At 56.8% G+C, this 15,675-nt stretch overlaps 1 protein-coding gene across 1 annotated transcript; it reads left to right on the top strand.

Annotated features, from left to right (window-relative positions):
* The first annotated feature begins 4,451 nt into the window (after positions 1-4,451).
* LOC135288037 (uncharacterized) lies at positions 4,452-14,085 on the top strand. The gene is given in 9 exon segments (XM_064401323.1): positions 4,452-4,637; positions 8,114-8,209; positions 8,212-8,454; positions 9,269-9,351; positions 9,353-9,566; positions 10,057-10,176; positions 10,845-10,936; positions 12,055-12,192; positions 13,017-14,085. Coding segments are annotated over 9 exon segments (1,314 nt in total). The 5' UTR covers positions 4,452-4,567; the 3' UTR covers positions 13,275-14,085.
* Positions 14,086-15,675: the final 1,590 nt, after the last annotated feature.

Genomic DNA, 15,675 nt, shown 5'->3' with positions numbered 1-15,675 from the left:
CCCCTCCCCTCCCCTCAAGGGCCCACCCCGGGGTCGGGAGCTTCCCAAAATCCCCCGAATTCCCAAATCCCCCGTTGCCAATCCCGGTACGAGCCCCTGGGACCCTCCCCCCTCATTCCCTTCTCCCGAAATTCCCAAAATCCACAAGAAAGGTCCCGTCAGGACGGGCCCAAAACCCCCCTTTGGGGATCCCAAAGGTGCCTGAATTGACCCCAAAACTCGAGGGGGGAGGGAATTCCCGCTCCAGGTGCTGCCCCCCAAACTCCAGAGCAATATCCCACGGGAAGAGGGGCAGCCCCGCCCCGGCCACCGGGAAGCTTTAAAATTCCAGCCCCACTTTGGGGCTGGAAAATGGAATTTCCCCCTTTTTTTTAGCACAGGTTGGTTTAGAGACCCTCCCCCGTTCCTTTCCCCCCCAGAATTCCGCGATCTCTCCCCATTCCCATTTTTTTTATGTTGCATTTTCCTTTTTTTTTTAAATATTCTGTACTATATTTTTAGTCTTAAACACGATATATTATATATATTTAATTTTTTTATATATATATATATAAATATAAATGGTAAAAAAAAAAAACCAAAACATTTAAGTGGCTCTGAGTTTTCTTTTTATTTTGGGGGGTATTTTACCTAAAAAGGGAGATTTTTGTCATTCCTTAATTGTTTTTCTGGGAGAATTGAGGAATGGATGGAGCGGAATATTTTCCTTTTCCATCCGTAATTCCTGCAATTCCAGCGTTCTCAAATCCCTGGAGGGGTTTTGCTGGCAATACAATTCTAAAAAATCCAAACTTCCAGATGAATTCATTCCAGGGATTTATCTGATTTATTCCTGCCTTTATCCCCGTTTATTCCCCGGGAATTTTCCTCACAAATCCTTTGCCTCCTCCTTCCTTGTGCCTCCCTTTATACAAAACCCATTTTAATCCAATAATTAAATCAGGATTCCCTCCCGGAATCCGGAATTTGGCTTTTGGAAGGAAAATCCCATTTTTTAACACGTCCCGCTGGAATTTCACCTTCCAGCCCTTCCCTTCCCCGACTGGTGACCAAACACCACCAATAATAAACACCAATAATAAACACCAATAAGTGACAAAATAAACCAATTTTATTGGAATTCTCCATAAATCGCGGGCTGTCGGAAGAGGAAGAGGAGGAATCAGGAGAGATTTTCAAGGATTTGATGCGGAAAAATGGAAACGTGCGATCCACCGTGCCTCAGTTTCCCCGCACGGCTCTTCCCGCGCCCCCAGCCAGGGGACAGCGGGACAGGGGGACAGCGCTGTCCCTCCAAGGCTGGGATGCCATTCCAAGGGGGAATTGGCGAATTCCCGGAGGGAATTCCCGGGGTTCGTCCCCGCTCCCCTCACGAACGCCGCCATGACGCGGCCTAGCCGGGCCCGCAGCGCAGCGTCCCCCCCTTCCGCGCCCGCCCCCGGCTGGGCGGGCTCTGAGGGCCGCGTCCCTCAGCCGGGCTATTTATGACCTCGGGATTAACCGCGCGTTCTCGCGAGATTTCCGCCCCGCCATAGTGTCGTGGGCGTGGCCTCGCCATGACGTCATCGCCGTGCCATGAGGGGATTTTGGGGTCCCGGGGGGTTTTGGGGACAAAAATCCCAAAATTCTCCCTTTTCCCCCCGCTTGGGCCCTCGGGGAGCAGCCCCGGGGGGGTTTGGGGGGTCCCAAAGGGGGCTTTGAGGGTTCCCCCAATTCTGTGGGGTTTGGGGTCCTCCATTCCTGGATTTGGGATCACATCCCTAATTTTGGGGTCACATCCCTGAATTTGGGCTCATATCCCAAGTTTGGAATCCCTCATTCCCTTAATTTTGTGTCCAATCACTGATTTTGGGTTCACATCCCTGAATTCGGGTCAACATCCCTAAATTTGGGATCCCTCATCCCCTGGAATTGATTTGGGGTTCCCAATCCCTAAATTTGGGTTCATATCCCTAAATTTCGGTTCACATGCCAAGTTTGGAATCCCTCATTCCCTTAATTTGGGGTCCAGTCACTGATTTTGGGTTCACTTCCCTGAATTTGGGATCCCTCATCCCCTGGCTTTGGGGTTCCCCATCCCTAAATTTGCGTTCCCATTCCTGCATTTGGGGTGCCCAAACCCTGGATTTGTTTCCCTTTTCCCCGGGTTTGGATGGATCCCGGTGGATCGAGGCCTTCCCCCCACCCCAGAAAACTCCGGATTTCCCCAAAACTTCCCCCAAATTCCTCCCTCCCGGGGTTTTTATTTTCCCTCGGCGCCTTCACCCCAAACCTGGGGCCTGGGCCGAGCCCAACCCTGCGGAACGTTCTGGAAAAGCGCCGGGATGGGGACGGATCCGTCTGTCCCACGGAGCCTTCCCCAATTCTTGAAAATCCCTTAAAATTCCTGAAAATTTCCTCCAAAAAATCCCCTAAAATCCCTGAAAATTCTGAAAAAATTCCTCAAAAATTCCCTAAAATCCCTCTAAATTTCCCTTAAAATCCCTGAAAATTTCTGAAAATCCCTTGGAATTCCCTGAAAATTCTTTAAAGTGCCTTAACATTCCTGAAAAAAAAAATCCTTAAAATTCCTGAAAATGCCTCAAAATTCCTGAACCTTCCTTAATTTCCACATGGAAGGATCACAGGGATGAGGAAAATGGGCCTGGAAAGAAATGGGAATTCCTTCAAATTCTTTAAGATTCCTTCAAATTCCTTCATTTCCACATGGAAGGATCTCCCAGGAGATGATCCAAGGAAATGGGGCTGGAAAAAAAAAGAGGGAATTCCTTAAAATTCCAGCTTGGGACACTTCGGCTCCAAATTATTCCAGGATTCCCTAAAACTCCGGATATTCCTGGCCTTGGGAATGGTTTTTCCTTCCTGGTTTTTCCAGGTTTTCCTGGCTGTGATCCCAATAAAACCAAAAAAAATAAAAATAAAGGAATCCTCATCCCAGTTCCCGGCGTTGTTTCACCTTGGATCCTGGACTGTTTTGGAATAAATTCAATTTTCCTTCCAGGAATTCTGAGTTTCCCGGGCCGGGCTTCGCTCCAAGCTTTTCCCTCTCTCCCTCCTGGAATTCCAGAGGTTTCATCGCCCGTCATTAACCCCTCATTAACCCTTAATTGCTGTTAATTAGCCCAGCCCGGGACCCTCATTCCTTTTCCCAGGGTTTTTTTTTTTTGGGGATGAGAGGGGGGACAAGGTGAATCCTGGAGGGATCTGGGGCACCAAAATTCGATTTTTTTTTTTGGGACACCCGGCCGCTCCTTGTCCATGGGGGGGAATTCCTCAAAAAACAAAAATCCGGGAAAAACAAAGCTGGGATTAACCCCTTGTGTGCCAGCCCCGCATTCCCAACACCCCCAAAGTTTTGGGGAAAAGGAAAGGGAATTTGGGAGGGGAGGGGAGGGGAAGGGAAGGCCAACACCCCAAAGTTTTGGGGAAAAGGAAAGGGAATTTGGGAGGGGAGGGGAGGGGAAGGGAAGGGAAGGGAAGGAAGGGAAGGGAAGGGAAGGGAAGGAAGGGAAGGGAAGGAAGGGAAGGGAAGGGAAGGGAAGGGAAGGGAAGGGAAGGGAAGGGAAGGGAAGGGAAGATTCCGGCATCTCCCTCCCCAGACCCCCTGCAGCGCCCCGGGGCGCTCTGGAACTGCGGGAATTCTCTTTTCCCGGAGTGTTTTCCCCCCCGGAGCTGTCGCGGGCGCTGATCCGGGCTCTGATCCGGGCTCTGATCCGGGCTCTGATCCGGGCTCTGATCCGGCTCGGGCTCAGCGCAGCCCCCGCCATCACCGCGCGCTCCGCCCGCTCCCGCTCCCGATCCCGGGGCTTCCCCCCCATCCCCGCATTCCCCTTCCCGGGGATTTTTCCCCCCCATTCCCGCATTCCCCCCCTTCCCGGGGATTTTTCCCCCGCTCCCGCACTTTCCCCGTTCCCGTTTTTCCCCCCCGATTTCCCCCCTATTTCTCCCATTCTCCCCCTATCCCCGGTGTTTTTCTGCCCCCCATTCCCGGGTTATTTCCCCCCATTCCCGTTTATTTCCCCCCTTTTCCCGGTTTATTTCCTCCCATTCCCGTTTTTCCGCCCTATTGCCGGTGTTTTTTCCCCCCCATTCCCGCTTTATTTCCCCCCCACTCCCGGTTTATTTGCCCCGTTCCCGGTTTATTCCCCCCCCAATTCCCAGATTTCATTCCCGTTTTTCCCCCCCCATTCCCGTTCTTCTCCCCCCAATTCCCAGATTTCCCCCCCCAATTCCCGTTTTCTCCCCCCCAATTCCCATATTCCCCCCCAATTCCCAGATTCCCCCCCAATTCCCGTTTTTCCCCCCCAATTCCCAGATTTCCCCCCAATTCCCAGATTTCCCCCCCAACTCCCGGTCCCCCCGGCTCTCCCGAGCCCCGAGCCCCGCGATGCTCCGCGCCCCGCGGGCTGCGGCTCCGGGGTGGTCGCTCCTCCTTCCTCCCCCTCCTCCTCCTCCTCCTCCTCCTCCTCCTCCTCCTCCTCCTCCTCGCCGCTCCGGCCGCTGATTCCCGCTCCGAGCCGAGCCGGCCGAGCCAATTCCCGGGAAAACAACCCCAAAGCCGGCGGGGATGGAGCGGGGAGCGCCGCGGGGGTCGCGCCTGCCCTCGCTGCTCCTGGCGCTGCTGGGGCTCGGCCCAGGTGAGTGGGGGGCGACCCGCGGGACCCCCGGGGGGCTCGGGCCGGGCCCCCCCCGCTCCCTGGAAAGCTCTGGAATTCCGCATCCAGCGGCCCCGGCTCCCCCACGCGGATTTTTTTGGGTTTTTTTTTTGATTGGGGGGGGCTGCGATTTATTATTTTTTTTTCCTCGCCGGGGTCGGGGAGCGGCTCCTTACGTAAAGCCGGGAGCGGGATCCCCCCGGAATTCCCAAAGATTCCAGAATTCCCCTCAATCCCCTCCGGGAACATTCCTGCGGGAAAGCGGCCGCTCGGACGGGCAGCGTTAATTACGGGGTTCATTTGCCTCGCTGATTATTGGCCTGGCGGGGCCGGGCGGGGATGGTGCCGCCAGGTGATGCTCCAAAAAAACCAGCCCGGAAAGGTGGGAAAAAAATCAATTCCCGGGATTTGGAGCGTGGGAAGCGAGGAGAAGCAGAGCCCGGCTCGGGGGGAAGCGCCGCGGGTTAAAACGAGGCTGGAGTTGATTTTGGGGCGTTTTCGGAGGTTTGGGGTGGACTGGGAGCAGGGATGGATCCCGCTCTGCCTCCTCCCTCCTCTCCGCGCTGCGGGAGAGCCTCGTGCTCCCAAAAAAACCAAAATCTGGGATAAACAGGCTGAGCCGGGGCGGCGCTTGGCGCGGGAGGGGCCGAGCATCCCCCCGCTCCTCCCGAATCCCGGGGTGGGAAAAGGGGGAAAAAATCCCGGGAAAAGCTCAGGGAGCCCCCGGGGGGCTGCAGAGGAAATGGGGGGGATGGAGAGGGGGAGCGGGTCTGGGGATTCGGGAGAGGGGTTTGGAATTCCGGGGGGTTTTGGAATTCCTTCCCCAGCCCCTCCTTGCTCTCAGCATCCCCCCCTGCTGCTTCACCCCCCGAAAAACTTCACCGAGCGCTCAAAAATTCCCTCGGGTTTAAAGTCGGGCTGGAAAAGCAGGGATGAAACCCGGGGAAAGCAGGGGTGAAACCCGGATGAGCAGGGATGAAACTCGGGAAAAGCAGGAATTAAACCTGGGAAAGACTGGGGAAAGCAGGAATCAAACCCGGGAAAAGCAGGAATCAATCCCGGGATGAGCAGGGATGAAACCCGGGATGAACAAGGATGAAACTTAGGAAAAAGCAGGAATCAAACCTGGGAAAAGCAGGAATCAAACCTGGGAAAAGCAGGAATCAAACCTGGGAAAAGCAGGAATTAAACCGGGAAAACAGGAATTAAACCCGGGAAAAGCAGGAGTCAAACCCGGGAAAACAGGAATTAAACCCGGGAAAAGCAGGAATTTAAACCCGGGAAAAGCAGGAATTAAACCCGGGAAAAGCAGGAGTCAAACCCGGGCCAAACGGAACTGCACCGAGCGCCGCCCGGGCTGAGCCCCGGTTTCATCGGGACAAGGACCGGGAGGGGACACCGGGAATGTCCCGGGCCCGTCCCATCCCCGCTGGCCCCGAAATTCCCGGAATGATTCCCGAAATTCCCGAATTCCCGGGATGATTCCCGAGGTTCCGGTGCCAGGACGCGGGGGTGGCGCAGGTGACAGCTTGGCGGGGGGAGGGCGCTGCCAGGAGCGGGGGAGGCGGCGCCGAGTGCAATTTTTCCAGGGAAATGCCAAAAAAAAAAATCCCCAAATGGAATCTCAGCACTTTCCCCCGGGCTGGGATCAGGGCCCGGCCCGGGGGGAATCGCCAATCCCAAAATTTTTGGGGTTTTATCCCTGCCTGGAGCTGCCCAGCGGCTCCTGGGAGCAGGAATTGGGTAAAATTCTGCCCCAAAAAAAACCCAATTTTGCAGAAATTCTGCCCCAAAATCCCCAAATTTGCAGAAATTCTACCCCAAATAAAACCCAAAAAAGCACAAAACCCCCGAATTTGCAGAAATTCTGCCCCAAAATTCCCCAAATTTTGCAGAAATTCTACCCTAACCCCCCCCAATTCTGCAGAAATTCTACCCCAAATAAACTCCATTTTTGTGGAAATTCTCCTCCCCCAAAAACCCGGAATTTTGCAGAAATTCAGCCCCCAAAACCCCAATTTTTCAGAAATTCTCCCCAAAAAACCTCCCCCGTTCTCGGTTTTCCGCAGGGCTCTGGCAGGAGGCGCGTTTTGAGGCAGAAAATGAGGTTTTGGAGATTCTGGCTGGGAATTCCACCCAGTCTCTCCTGGAGCGTTGTTCTGGTGAGAGCCCCGAGTTCAGATGGGGCCGCATCTGAACCTGTAGTTTTTAGCTTTTGACCTTTTTGGCCGATTTTTCCCCCAAAACCTCTGCCTTCCCCTCGCTTTTTTGGAGGCTCAGAGACCCCACGTTTGTGCATTTGCCGTTTTTGCCGATTTTTCCCCAAAATTTCTGCTTTTCCCTCTCTTTTTGGCAACGCCCGCTTCGCACACCGCTCCAAACCCGCAAGAATTCCCCTTTTGAATTCCCCTTTTCTGCCGCTTTTTCCCCCAAAATTTCCGCCTTGCCTTCTCTTGTGGGAGGAAATTCCTCTCCTGGATTGATTCACCTTTTTGGGCCGCTTTGCCCCAAAATTTCTGCTTTTTTTTTGACGACACCGACGGCTCCGAACGCGGCCAAGGCCGCTGCCAGGACGCTCCTCCTCCTCCTCTTCCTCCTCTTCCTCCCCAGACGTCCCCAAATGTCCCCAAATGTCCCCAAAATGCCCTCAAATGGCTCCAAATGTCCCCAAACATCCTAAAAAGTTCCCAAAATGCCCCCAAGTGTCCCTAAAAGCCCCCAAACACCCTCAAAATGCTCCCCAAACGTCCTAAAAAACGCCCCCAGACATCCCCTGATGTCCCCAGTTGTCCCCAGATCCCCTCTGGTGACATTTTGTGACCCAGAGCTGCTCTGCAGCCAATCCTGGGCAGGTGAACGCCGTCCTGGGCGGCTCCGTGCTGTGCCACCCCCAAGAAGGAGGTCCCAAGTGTCCCCCACATGTCCCCAAGTGTCCCCAGTTGTCCCCAAACCCCTGTGGTGACATTTTTGTGTGGCAGAGCTGGTGTTTGGCCAGTCCTGGGCAGGTTCAAGGCGTGCTCAGCGGCTCCGTGCTGCTGCCACCTCCAACAAAACGGTCCCCAGATGTCCCCAAGTGTCCCCAGATGTCCCCAAGCCCTCTCAGGTGCCATTATTTTGTGTCACAGAGCTGCTGTTTGGGCAGTCCCGTGCCCCGCCCCGGCAGTTCACGGCGTCTTGGGCGGGTTCATGATGTCCTGGTTGGCTCCGTGCTGCTGTCACTGGCACTGCCACCCCACCAGACCATCTCTAGATGTCCCCAGATGTCCCCAAGCCCTCTCAGGTGCCATTATTTTGTGTCACAGAGCTGCTGTTTGGGCAGACCCGTGCCCCGCCCCAGCAGGTTCACGGCGTGCTGGGCGGCTCCATGCTGCTGTCACCCCCAACAAGGATGTCCCCAGATGTCCCCAGATGTCCCCAGATGTCCCCAAGCCCTCTCAGGTGCCATTTTTCTGTCACAGAGCTGCTGTTCGGGCAGAGCCGCGCCCCGCCCCGGCAGGTTCACGGCGTGCTCGGCGGCTCCGTGCTGCTGTCGCCGGCGCTGCTGCCCAACAGACGGTGAAGGAGATCGAGTGGAGCTTCTCGGGCGGCGGCGGTGCCACCATCCAGGTGGCCGAGGTGGGCGCGGGGGGCTTCGAGCGGCCGGACCCGCGCGACCGCTTCGGGCGGCGCCTGGAGCCCGCGGGGGCCACGGCGCTGCGGCTGCGGCTGCTGCAGCGCGGCGACAGCGGCGTCTTCGCCGCCAGGATCAAGCTGCAGCCCGCCCTGGTGGAGGACCAGGCCTTCAACCTCACCGTCTACGGTGAGAGGGAAACGGCTAATTAATTAGTTAAATTAATTAAATTAATCACTGACTTAGACGGGGCTTGGGTGGGGAAACTGAGTCACAGAGCACAAATGGGGTTTGGTCAGCCCTGGTGGAGGACCAGGCCTTCAACCTGACTGTCTACGGTGAGGGGGAATGGCTAATTAATTGGTTAATTAATTAGTGTATTATTGATTGGGTTAAGTAGGGGTTTGGGTGGGGAAACTGAGGCACGGAGCACCAATGTGCACAAACCACGGGGTTTTGGCCGGCCCTGGTGGATAGTCAGTTCTTCAACCTGTCCATCTATGGTAAGGGGGAACGGCTAATTAATTAGTTAATTAATTAAATTAGTTGTTGAGTTGAGTTGTGGGTTGGGTGGGGAAACTGAGGCACAGAGCACAAATGGGGTTTTGGCCAGGACTGGTGGGTGACCAGGCCTTCAACCTCACTGTCTACGGTGAGGGAGGCTCGATTTGTTAATTAATTAATTAGTTAATTAATTAGTGCGTTATTCATTGGGTTAAGTAGGGGTTTGGGCGGGGAAACTGAGGCACGGAGCACAAATATTTGGGGTTTCTTTTGGGATTTCGGTGCCACCCGCAGAGGCCGTGCCTCGGGGAGGTTTTGGGGCTGGTTTTGGGGTCATTTTTGGGATTTGGTGCCACCCCTTGCAGACGCCATGCCTGGGGGGGTTTTGGGCTGTTTTTTGGGGTCATTTTTGGGATTTTGGTGCCACCCGCAGACGCCATGCCTCGGGAGGGTTTGGGGCTGGTTTTGGGGTCATTTTTGGGATTTTCCGCACCCGCAGACGCCGTGCCCGCGCCCCGCACCCGCAGCCAGCTCCTGGCCAGCACGCTCGAGTGGTGCAACCTGACCCTGCAGTGCCAGGGCAAGCGGCCGCGGCGCCGTCAATGTCACCTGGCGGCGCGACAGCCTGGCCTGGGGCCAGCTGGGCCCCGGGCGCCACCAGCTGTCCCCCGACGGCACCACCCTGCGCGTGGCACTGCCACCCGCCGCCACCAACGCCACCTACGCCTGCACCGTCAGCAACCCCGCCGACCACAAGGTCGCCCTGTTCGACCTGCAGAGCCTGTGCCAGGGCGGAGGTGAGGGACGGGGGCACAGGGGGTGGCACCCGCGGGGACAGGCGGGTGGCACTGCCAGGGGGACAGCCGGGGACAGCCAGGGTGGCACTGCCGGGGTGGGGGACAGAGCTGGGTGGCACTGCCAGGGGGACAGGACCGGGGGGACACACCTGGGGTGGCTCAGTTGAGGGTGGCATGGCCAAGGGTGACACACCTGGGGTGGCACAGCCCAGGGGTGGCACAGCTGAGGGTGGCACGGCCAAGGTGGCACACTTGGGTGACATGGCTGAGGTGACACAGCTGAGGTGACACACCTGGGTGGCTCAGCTGAGGTGACACACCTGGGGTGGCATGGCCAGGGTGACACAGCTGGGGTGGCACAGCTGAGGTGACACAGCCAAGATGACACAGCTGAGGTGACACCCCCGGGTGGCCCGGCGGGCTGGCACCCGCGGGTGGCACCCCGGTGCCCGGTGCCTGGCACGCTGTCCCTGTCCCCGGGCGCTGCCAGGGGGTCCCTCGGCCTTCTCCACCTCGGGCTACGTGGTGCTGGCGCTGGTCCTGCTGGCCGTGGGCCTGGGCGGCGCCTTCTGGTGCTGGAGGGTCAACAGCGAGAAGGCGGCCGAGGCAGGTGGGCAGCCCCAAACCCAAACCCCGAATCCCGATCCAAACCCAAACCCGATCCCAAACCGAAACCCAATCCCAATCCCAAACCCCAATCCCAAACCCAATCCCAATCCCCAATCCCAAACCCAATCCCAAATCCCAATCCCAAATCCCAATCCCAAATCCAATCCCAAACCCCCAATCCCAATCCAATCCCGATCCCAAATCCAATCCCAAATCCAATCCCAAATCCCAATTCCAATCCCAAATCCCCAATCCCCATCCCCAATCCCAATCCCAAATCACAATCCCAATCCCCAAATCCCAATTCCCAATTTCTAATTCCCAGCTCCCAAATCCCCAAATCCCCGAATCCCAATTCCCAATCCCCAAGTCCCAATTTCCAGTTCCTAATTCCCCAGTTCCCAAATCCCAACTCCCCAATTCCACAACTCCCCAGTTCCCGGCTCTGATTTTTCCCATTTTTCTCATTTTCCCATTTACCCATTTTCTTGTTGTCCTGTTTTCCCATTTTCCCCATTTTTCCTATTTTCCCTGTTTTTATTCCCATTTTCCCTGGTTTTATTCCCATTTTCCCCCGTTTTTATTCCCATTTTTCCCCATTTTCCCCGTGTTTTTTCCCATTTCCCCCATTTTTCCCGTTTTCCCCCGTTTTCGCCCCGTTTCCCGCAGCCGCCACGCCCACGGCGCCGCCCGAGGAGAGCCCCGGGGAGCCCCAGTACAGCGACATCGTCTGCAGGAGCCCCCCCGAGGGCAACGACCAGGTGGGGACCCCAAAACCCCGCAGTGGGGACCCCAAAAACTGCGGGAATCCCCAAAAACTGCGGGAATCCCAAAAAAAACCCCGCGGGAATCCCCAAAAATCGCAGGAATCCCAAAAAAACCGCGGGAGCCCTAAAAAACACAGGAATCCCAAAAGCCACCGGAGTCCCCAAAAACCAAGAGGGGTCCCCAAAAACGGGGGGGGGGGGGGTGTCCCTAAAAGCCACGGGAATCCCAAAAAACCACGGGAAATCCAAAAATCACTAAGATCCCCAAAAACAGGAGGGTCCCCAAAACCAGGGAGAGTTCCCCAAAAAACTCAGAGTCCCAAAAAACCACGGGGATCCAAAAACCCTGGGGGGGGTCCCCAAAAAACTGCAGGAGTCCCCAAAAAACCAGGAGGGAAACACCAAAACCATGAGAATCCCAAAAAAACGTGAAAATCCCAAAACCTCGGCAATCCCAAAAACCACGGGGACCCCCGAAACCTCAGGAATCCCAAAAACCACGAGAATCCCAAAACCCATAAAAATCCCAAAACCCCAGGAATCCCAAAAACCGAGGGGGGACCCCAAAAACCGAGGGGGGATCCCCACAAAAAACACAGGGATCCCAAAAACCTCGGGAATCCCAAACCCATAAAAATCCCAAACCCACAAGAATCCCCCAAATCGTAGGGACCCCAAAACCTCAGGAATCCCAAATTCTGAGGGGAGACCCCAAAAACCAAGGGGGGGATCCCCACAAAAACCACAGGAACCCCAAAACCACGAGAATCCCAAAAACCACGGGGACCCCAAAATCCAGGAATCCCAAAAACCGAGGGGGGGACCCCAAAAACCGAGGGGGGATCCCCACAAAAAACACAGGGATCCCAAAAACCTCGGGAATCCCAAACCCATAAAAATCCTAAAACCTCAGGAATCCCAAAATCCGAGGGGGGACCCCAAAAACTGCAGGGGGGGGGATCCCCATAAAATACCCAGGAACCCCAAAACCACGGGAACCCCAAAAACCACGGGAACCCCAAAACCTCGGGGACCCCAAAAACCACGCGGGGACCCCAAAAACTGCGGGGCACCCCAAAAATCTCGGGGGCACCCCAACTGTCGCCCCGCAGGGCCCCAGCCCCCCCGAGGCCCCGCAGGAGGGCGGCGAACCCCAAAAAGCCGAGCCCGCGGCCCCCAAAAGCGGCGCCGGGGGGCGGCGAGCAGAACGGCCCCGAGGACACGGCCGAGGAGGTGACATAGGGCCGCAGGTGAGGGCACCCCAAAGGGACCCGACCCCAAAACTGCCGGGGACGGGGGGCGGGGGGAGGGGGGAACCCCAAAAAGGGGGATTTGGGGGACCCCAAAAAACGCGGCGTTAAAGGGTTTGGGGTGTCCCTAAAATGGAGATTTAGGGGACCCCAAAAACCCGGCGTTAAAGGGTTTGGGGTGTCCCTAAAATGGAGATTTGGGGGACCCCAAAAACCCGGTGTTAAAGGGTTTGGGGTGTCCTCAAAAAGGGACAATTAGGGGACCCCAAAAGAGGGCGGGGTTAAAGGGTTTGGGGTGTCCCCAAAAGGGAGATTTGGGGGACCCCAAAAGAGCCGGGGTTAAAGGGTTGGGGTGTCCCCAAAAAGGGAGATTTGGGGGACACCCCAGACCCCAAAAAGAGCCGGGGTTAAAGGGTTCGAGGTGTCCCCAAAAGGGAGATTTGGGGGACCCCAAAAACCCGGCGTTAAAGGGTTTGGGGTGTCCTCAATAAGGCACAATTAGGGGACCCCAAAAGAGCGAGGGATGAAGGGTTGGGGTGTCCCCAAAAAGGGACATTTGGGGGACAGCCCAGACCCCAAAACAGAGGGGGTTAAAGGGTTGGGGAGGGGGAATGGCCCCAAAAAGGGAATTAAAGGGTTTGGAAAATGGCCCCAAAAAGGGGATGGAAGGGTTGGGGAAAAACCCCAAAAAGGGAATTATAGGGTTGGGGGAATGGCCCCAAAAAGGGGATTGAGTGTTGGGGAGGGGCTGCCCCAAAGCCAGGCCGGGTTTTGGGGTCTCCTCCCTGCGGGGACCCCCACCCCACAGCGGGGTGTCCCCGCAGGGCCCCGGGACCCCGAAGGGCTGCGTCGCGTGCCAAACCCCGACCCCACAGCCAGCGCGGGAGCCCCGACCCCACAGCCCCACGGATTCCCCCTTTTCTGCCCCAAAACCTCGGCCCCGCCCCCGAACCCCGCCCGGGACCGGGCCGGGGAGGGGGGGCCCGGCAGAGGGGGGGGTTTGGGGGTCCCGGGGGGGTTTGGGGGTCCCGGGGGGGTTTTGGGGTCCCTGGGTGCTCCCCGCATGTTTTGGGGTGGGATGATCCCCTCGGCCCCACAACCGGACGGGTTTCCCCTTTCCTGACCCCAAAACCCTCGGGTCTGTCCCCAGTTCCCCGCCTGGGTCTGTTTTGGGGAGGGGGATCCCCATCAGGGGTGGCGGAGCCAGAATTTGGGGGTCCCGGGGTGCTCTCCAGGGGGTTTGGGGTGGGAAGATCCCCCTGACCTTACAAAGGGACGGGTTTCCCCTTTTCTGACCCCAAACCCCTCGGGTCTGTCCCCAATTCCCCACCTGGGACTGTGCTGGGGAGGGGTCCCCAAGGCGGAGGTTTTGGGGGGTCCCCGGGGGTTTTTTGGGGGTCCCCGGGGTGTTTTGGGGTGGGAAGATCCCCCTAACCCCACAAAGGGACACATTTCCCCTTTTCTGACCCCAAAACCCTCGGGTCTGTCCCCAATTCCCCGCCTGGGACTGTGCTGGGGAGGGGTCCCCAAGGCGGAGGTTTTGGGGGGTCCCCGGGGTGTTTTGGGGTGGGAAGATCCCCCTAACCCCACAAAGGGACACATTTCCCCTTTTCTGACCCCAAAACCCTCGGGTTTGTCCCCAGTTCCCCGCCTGGGACTGTGCTGGGGAGGGGTCCCCAAGGGAGGGGTTTTTGGGGGGTCCCCCGGGGGTTTTTGGGGGGTCCCCGGGGGTTTTTTGGGGTCCCAGGGGGTCCCTGCCTGTTGTGGGATCGGGGGAGAATCGGGAATTTCGCCCCCGCGCGCGGCTGTGACGTTGGGGACCCCAAGAGGGGAGGGGGGACACCGGGAGGGGACCCCAAAACCCCCGGGCGGGGACCCCAAAACCCCCGGGCGGGGCAGCCCCCACCCCCGCCGTGTAAATACGAACAAATAAATGTTGGTGACGTCGGCGGGGTCCGGCTGGTTTGGGCCATTTTGGGGGGTTTGAGGTGATTTGGGGTGGTTTGGGGCGGTTTTAGGGTGGTTTTGGGGTGGTTTGGGGTGGTTTTGGGGTGGTTTTGGGGCGGTTTGGGGGTGGTTTTGGGGAGGTTTTAGGGTGGTTTGGGGTGGTTTTGGGGTGGTTTGGGGTGATTTGGGGAGGTTTGGGGTGATTTGGGGTGGTTTTGGGGCGGTTTGAGGCGGTTTTGGGGCGGTTTGGGGCGGTTTTGGGGCGGTTTTGGGGCGGTTTGGGGCGGTTTTGGGGCGGTTTGGGGTGGTTTTGGGGCGGTTTGGGGCGGTTTGGGGTGGTTTTGGGGCGGTTTGGGGCGGTTTTGGGGCGGTTTGGGGTGGTTTTGGGGCGGTTTGGGGTGGTTTGGGGTGGTTTTGGGGCGGTTTGGGGCGGTTTGGGGTGGTTTTGGGGTGGTTTGGGGCATTTTGGGGTGTTTGAGGTGATTTGGGGCAGTTTGGGGTGGTTTGGGGCGGTTTGGGGCGGTTTTGGGGCGGTTTGGGGCCTAGTTTTGGCCCTGGGTTTGGTTCTATTCTGGGGCCTTTTGGGGCGTTCTGGGGTGGGTTTGGGGTTTTTGGGACATTCTGGGGCTGGTTTTGGGGTGGTTTGGGGTGATTTTGGGTGGTTTGGGGCCTCGTTTTGGTTCTATTTTGGGGCCAGTTTTGGGGTTTTTTGGGGTGTTCTGGGGCTGGTTTTTGGGGATTTTGGGGTGTTCTGGGGCTAGTTTTGGGGCATTTTTGGCTAATTTAGGGAGTATTTTGGGCCTGTTCTGGGCCTGCGTTTGGGGCTGGTTCTATGGCTGGTTTTGGGGTTTTTTGGGGCATTTGGGCCGGTTTAGGGAGTATTTGGGGCCTGGTTTGGCCCCGCTTTGGGGCTGGTTTTGGGCTGGTTTTGGCGGTATTCAGGTCTGGCTTCTCCGTTTATCGCCGGTTTTGCCCCTCTCGGCCCCATTTATCCCTGTTTGGCCCCATTTTTGCCCCGTTTATCCCGTTTTTTGCCCCATTTATCTCCTTTTGGCTCTGTTTTTCTCTGTTTTTCCCCGTTTGGCCCGTTTATCCCCGTTTTTCTCCATTTATCCTGGTTTTTCTCTGTATATTCCGTTTTTGCCCCGTTTATCCCAGGTTTTTTTGCCTGGTTTATCCCTGTTCGGCCCGTTTATCCCAGGTGTTTGCCCCCTTTATCCCCGTTTTTTCTCCGTTTTTGCCCGGTTTTTCCCGGTTTATCCCCGTTTTTCGCCACTTGTCCCTGTTTTTCCCCATTTCCCCCGTTTTTGCCCGGTTTTCCCCCGTTTTTTCTCCATTTTTCCCCGTTTATCCCGGGTTTTGCCCAGTTTATCCCTGTTTTTGTAAGCCCGTTTATCCCGGGTGTTTGCCTCCTTTGTCCCTGTTTATCCTGGTTTTGCCCCGTTTTTGCCTGGTTTTTGCCCAGTTTATCGCCGTTTTTCCCTGATTTTCCTGGTTTTTGCCCGTTTTTTGCCCTGTTTATCCCCGTTTATCCCG

Source organism: Passer domesticus, chromosome 32 (genome assembly GCF_036417665.1).
Source record: "Passer domesticus isolate bPasDom1 chromosome 32, bPasDom1.hap1, whole genome shotgun sequence".
In the NCBI taxonomy this organism is placed as follows: domain Eukaryota; kingdom Metazoa; phylum Chordata; class Aves; order Passeriformes; family Passeridae; genus Passer; species Passer domesticus.
Note: the sequence above shows the minus strand (reverse complement) of the source record. Positions and strands in the feature narration are given on the sequence as shown.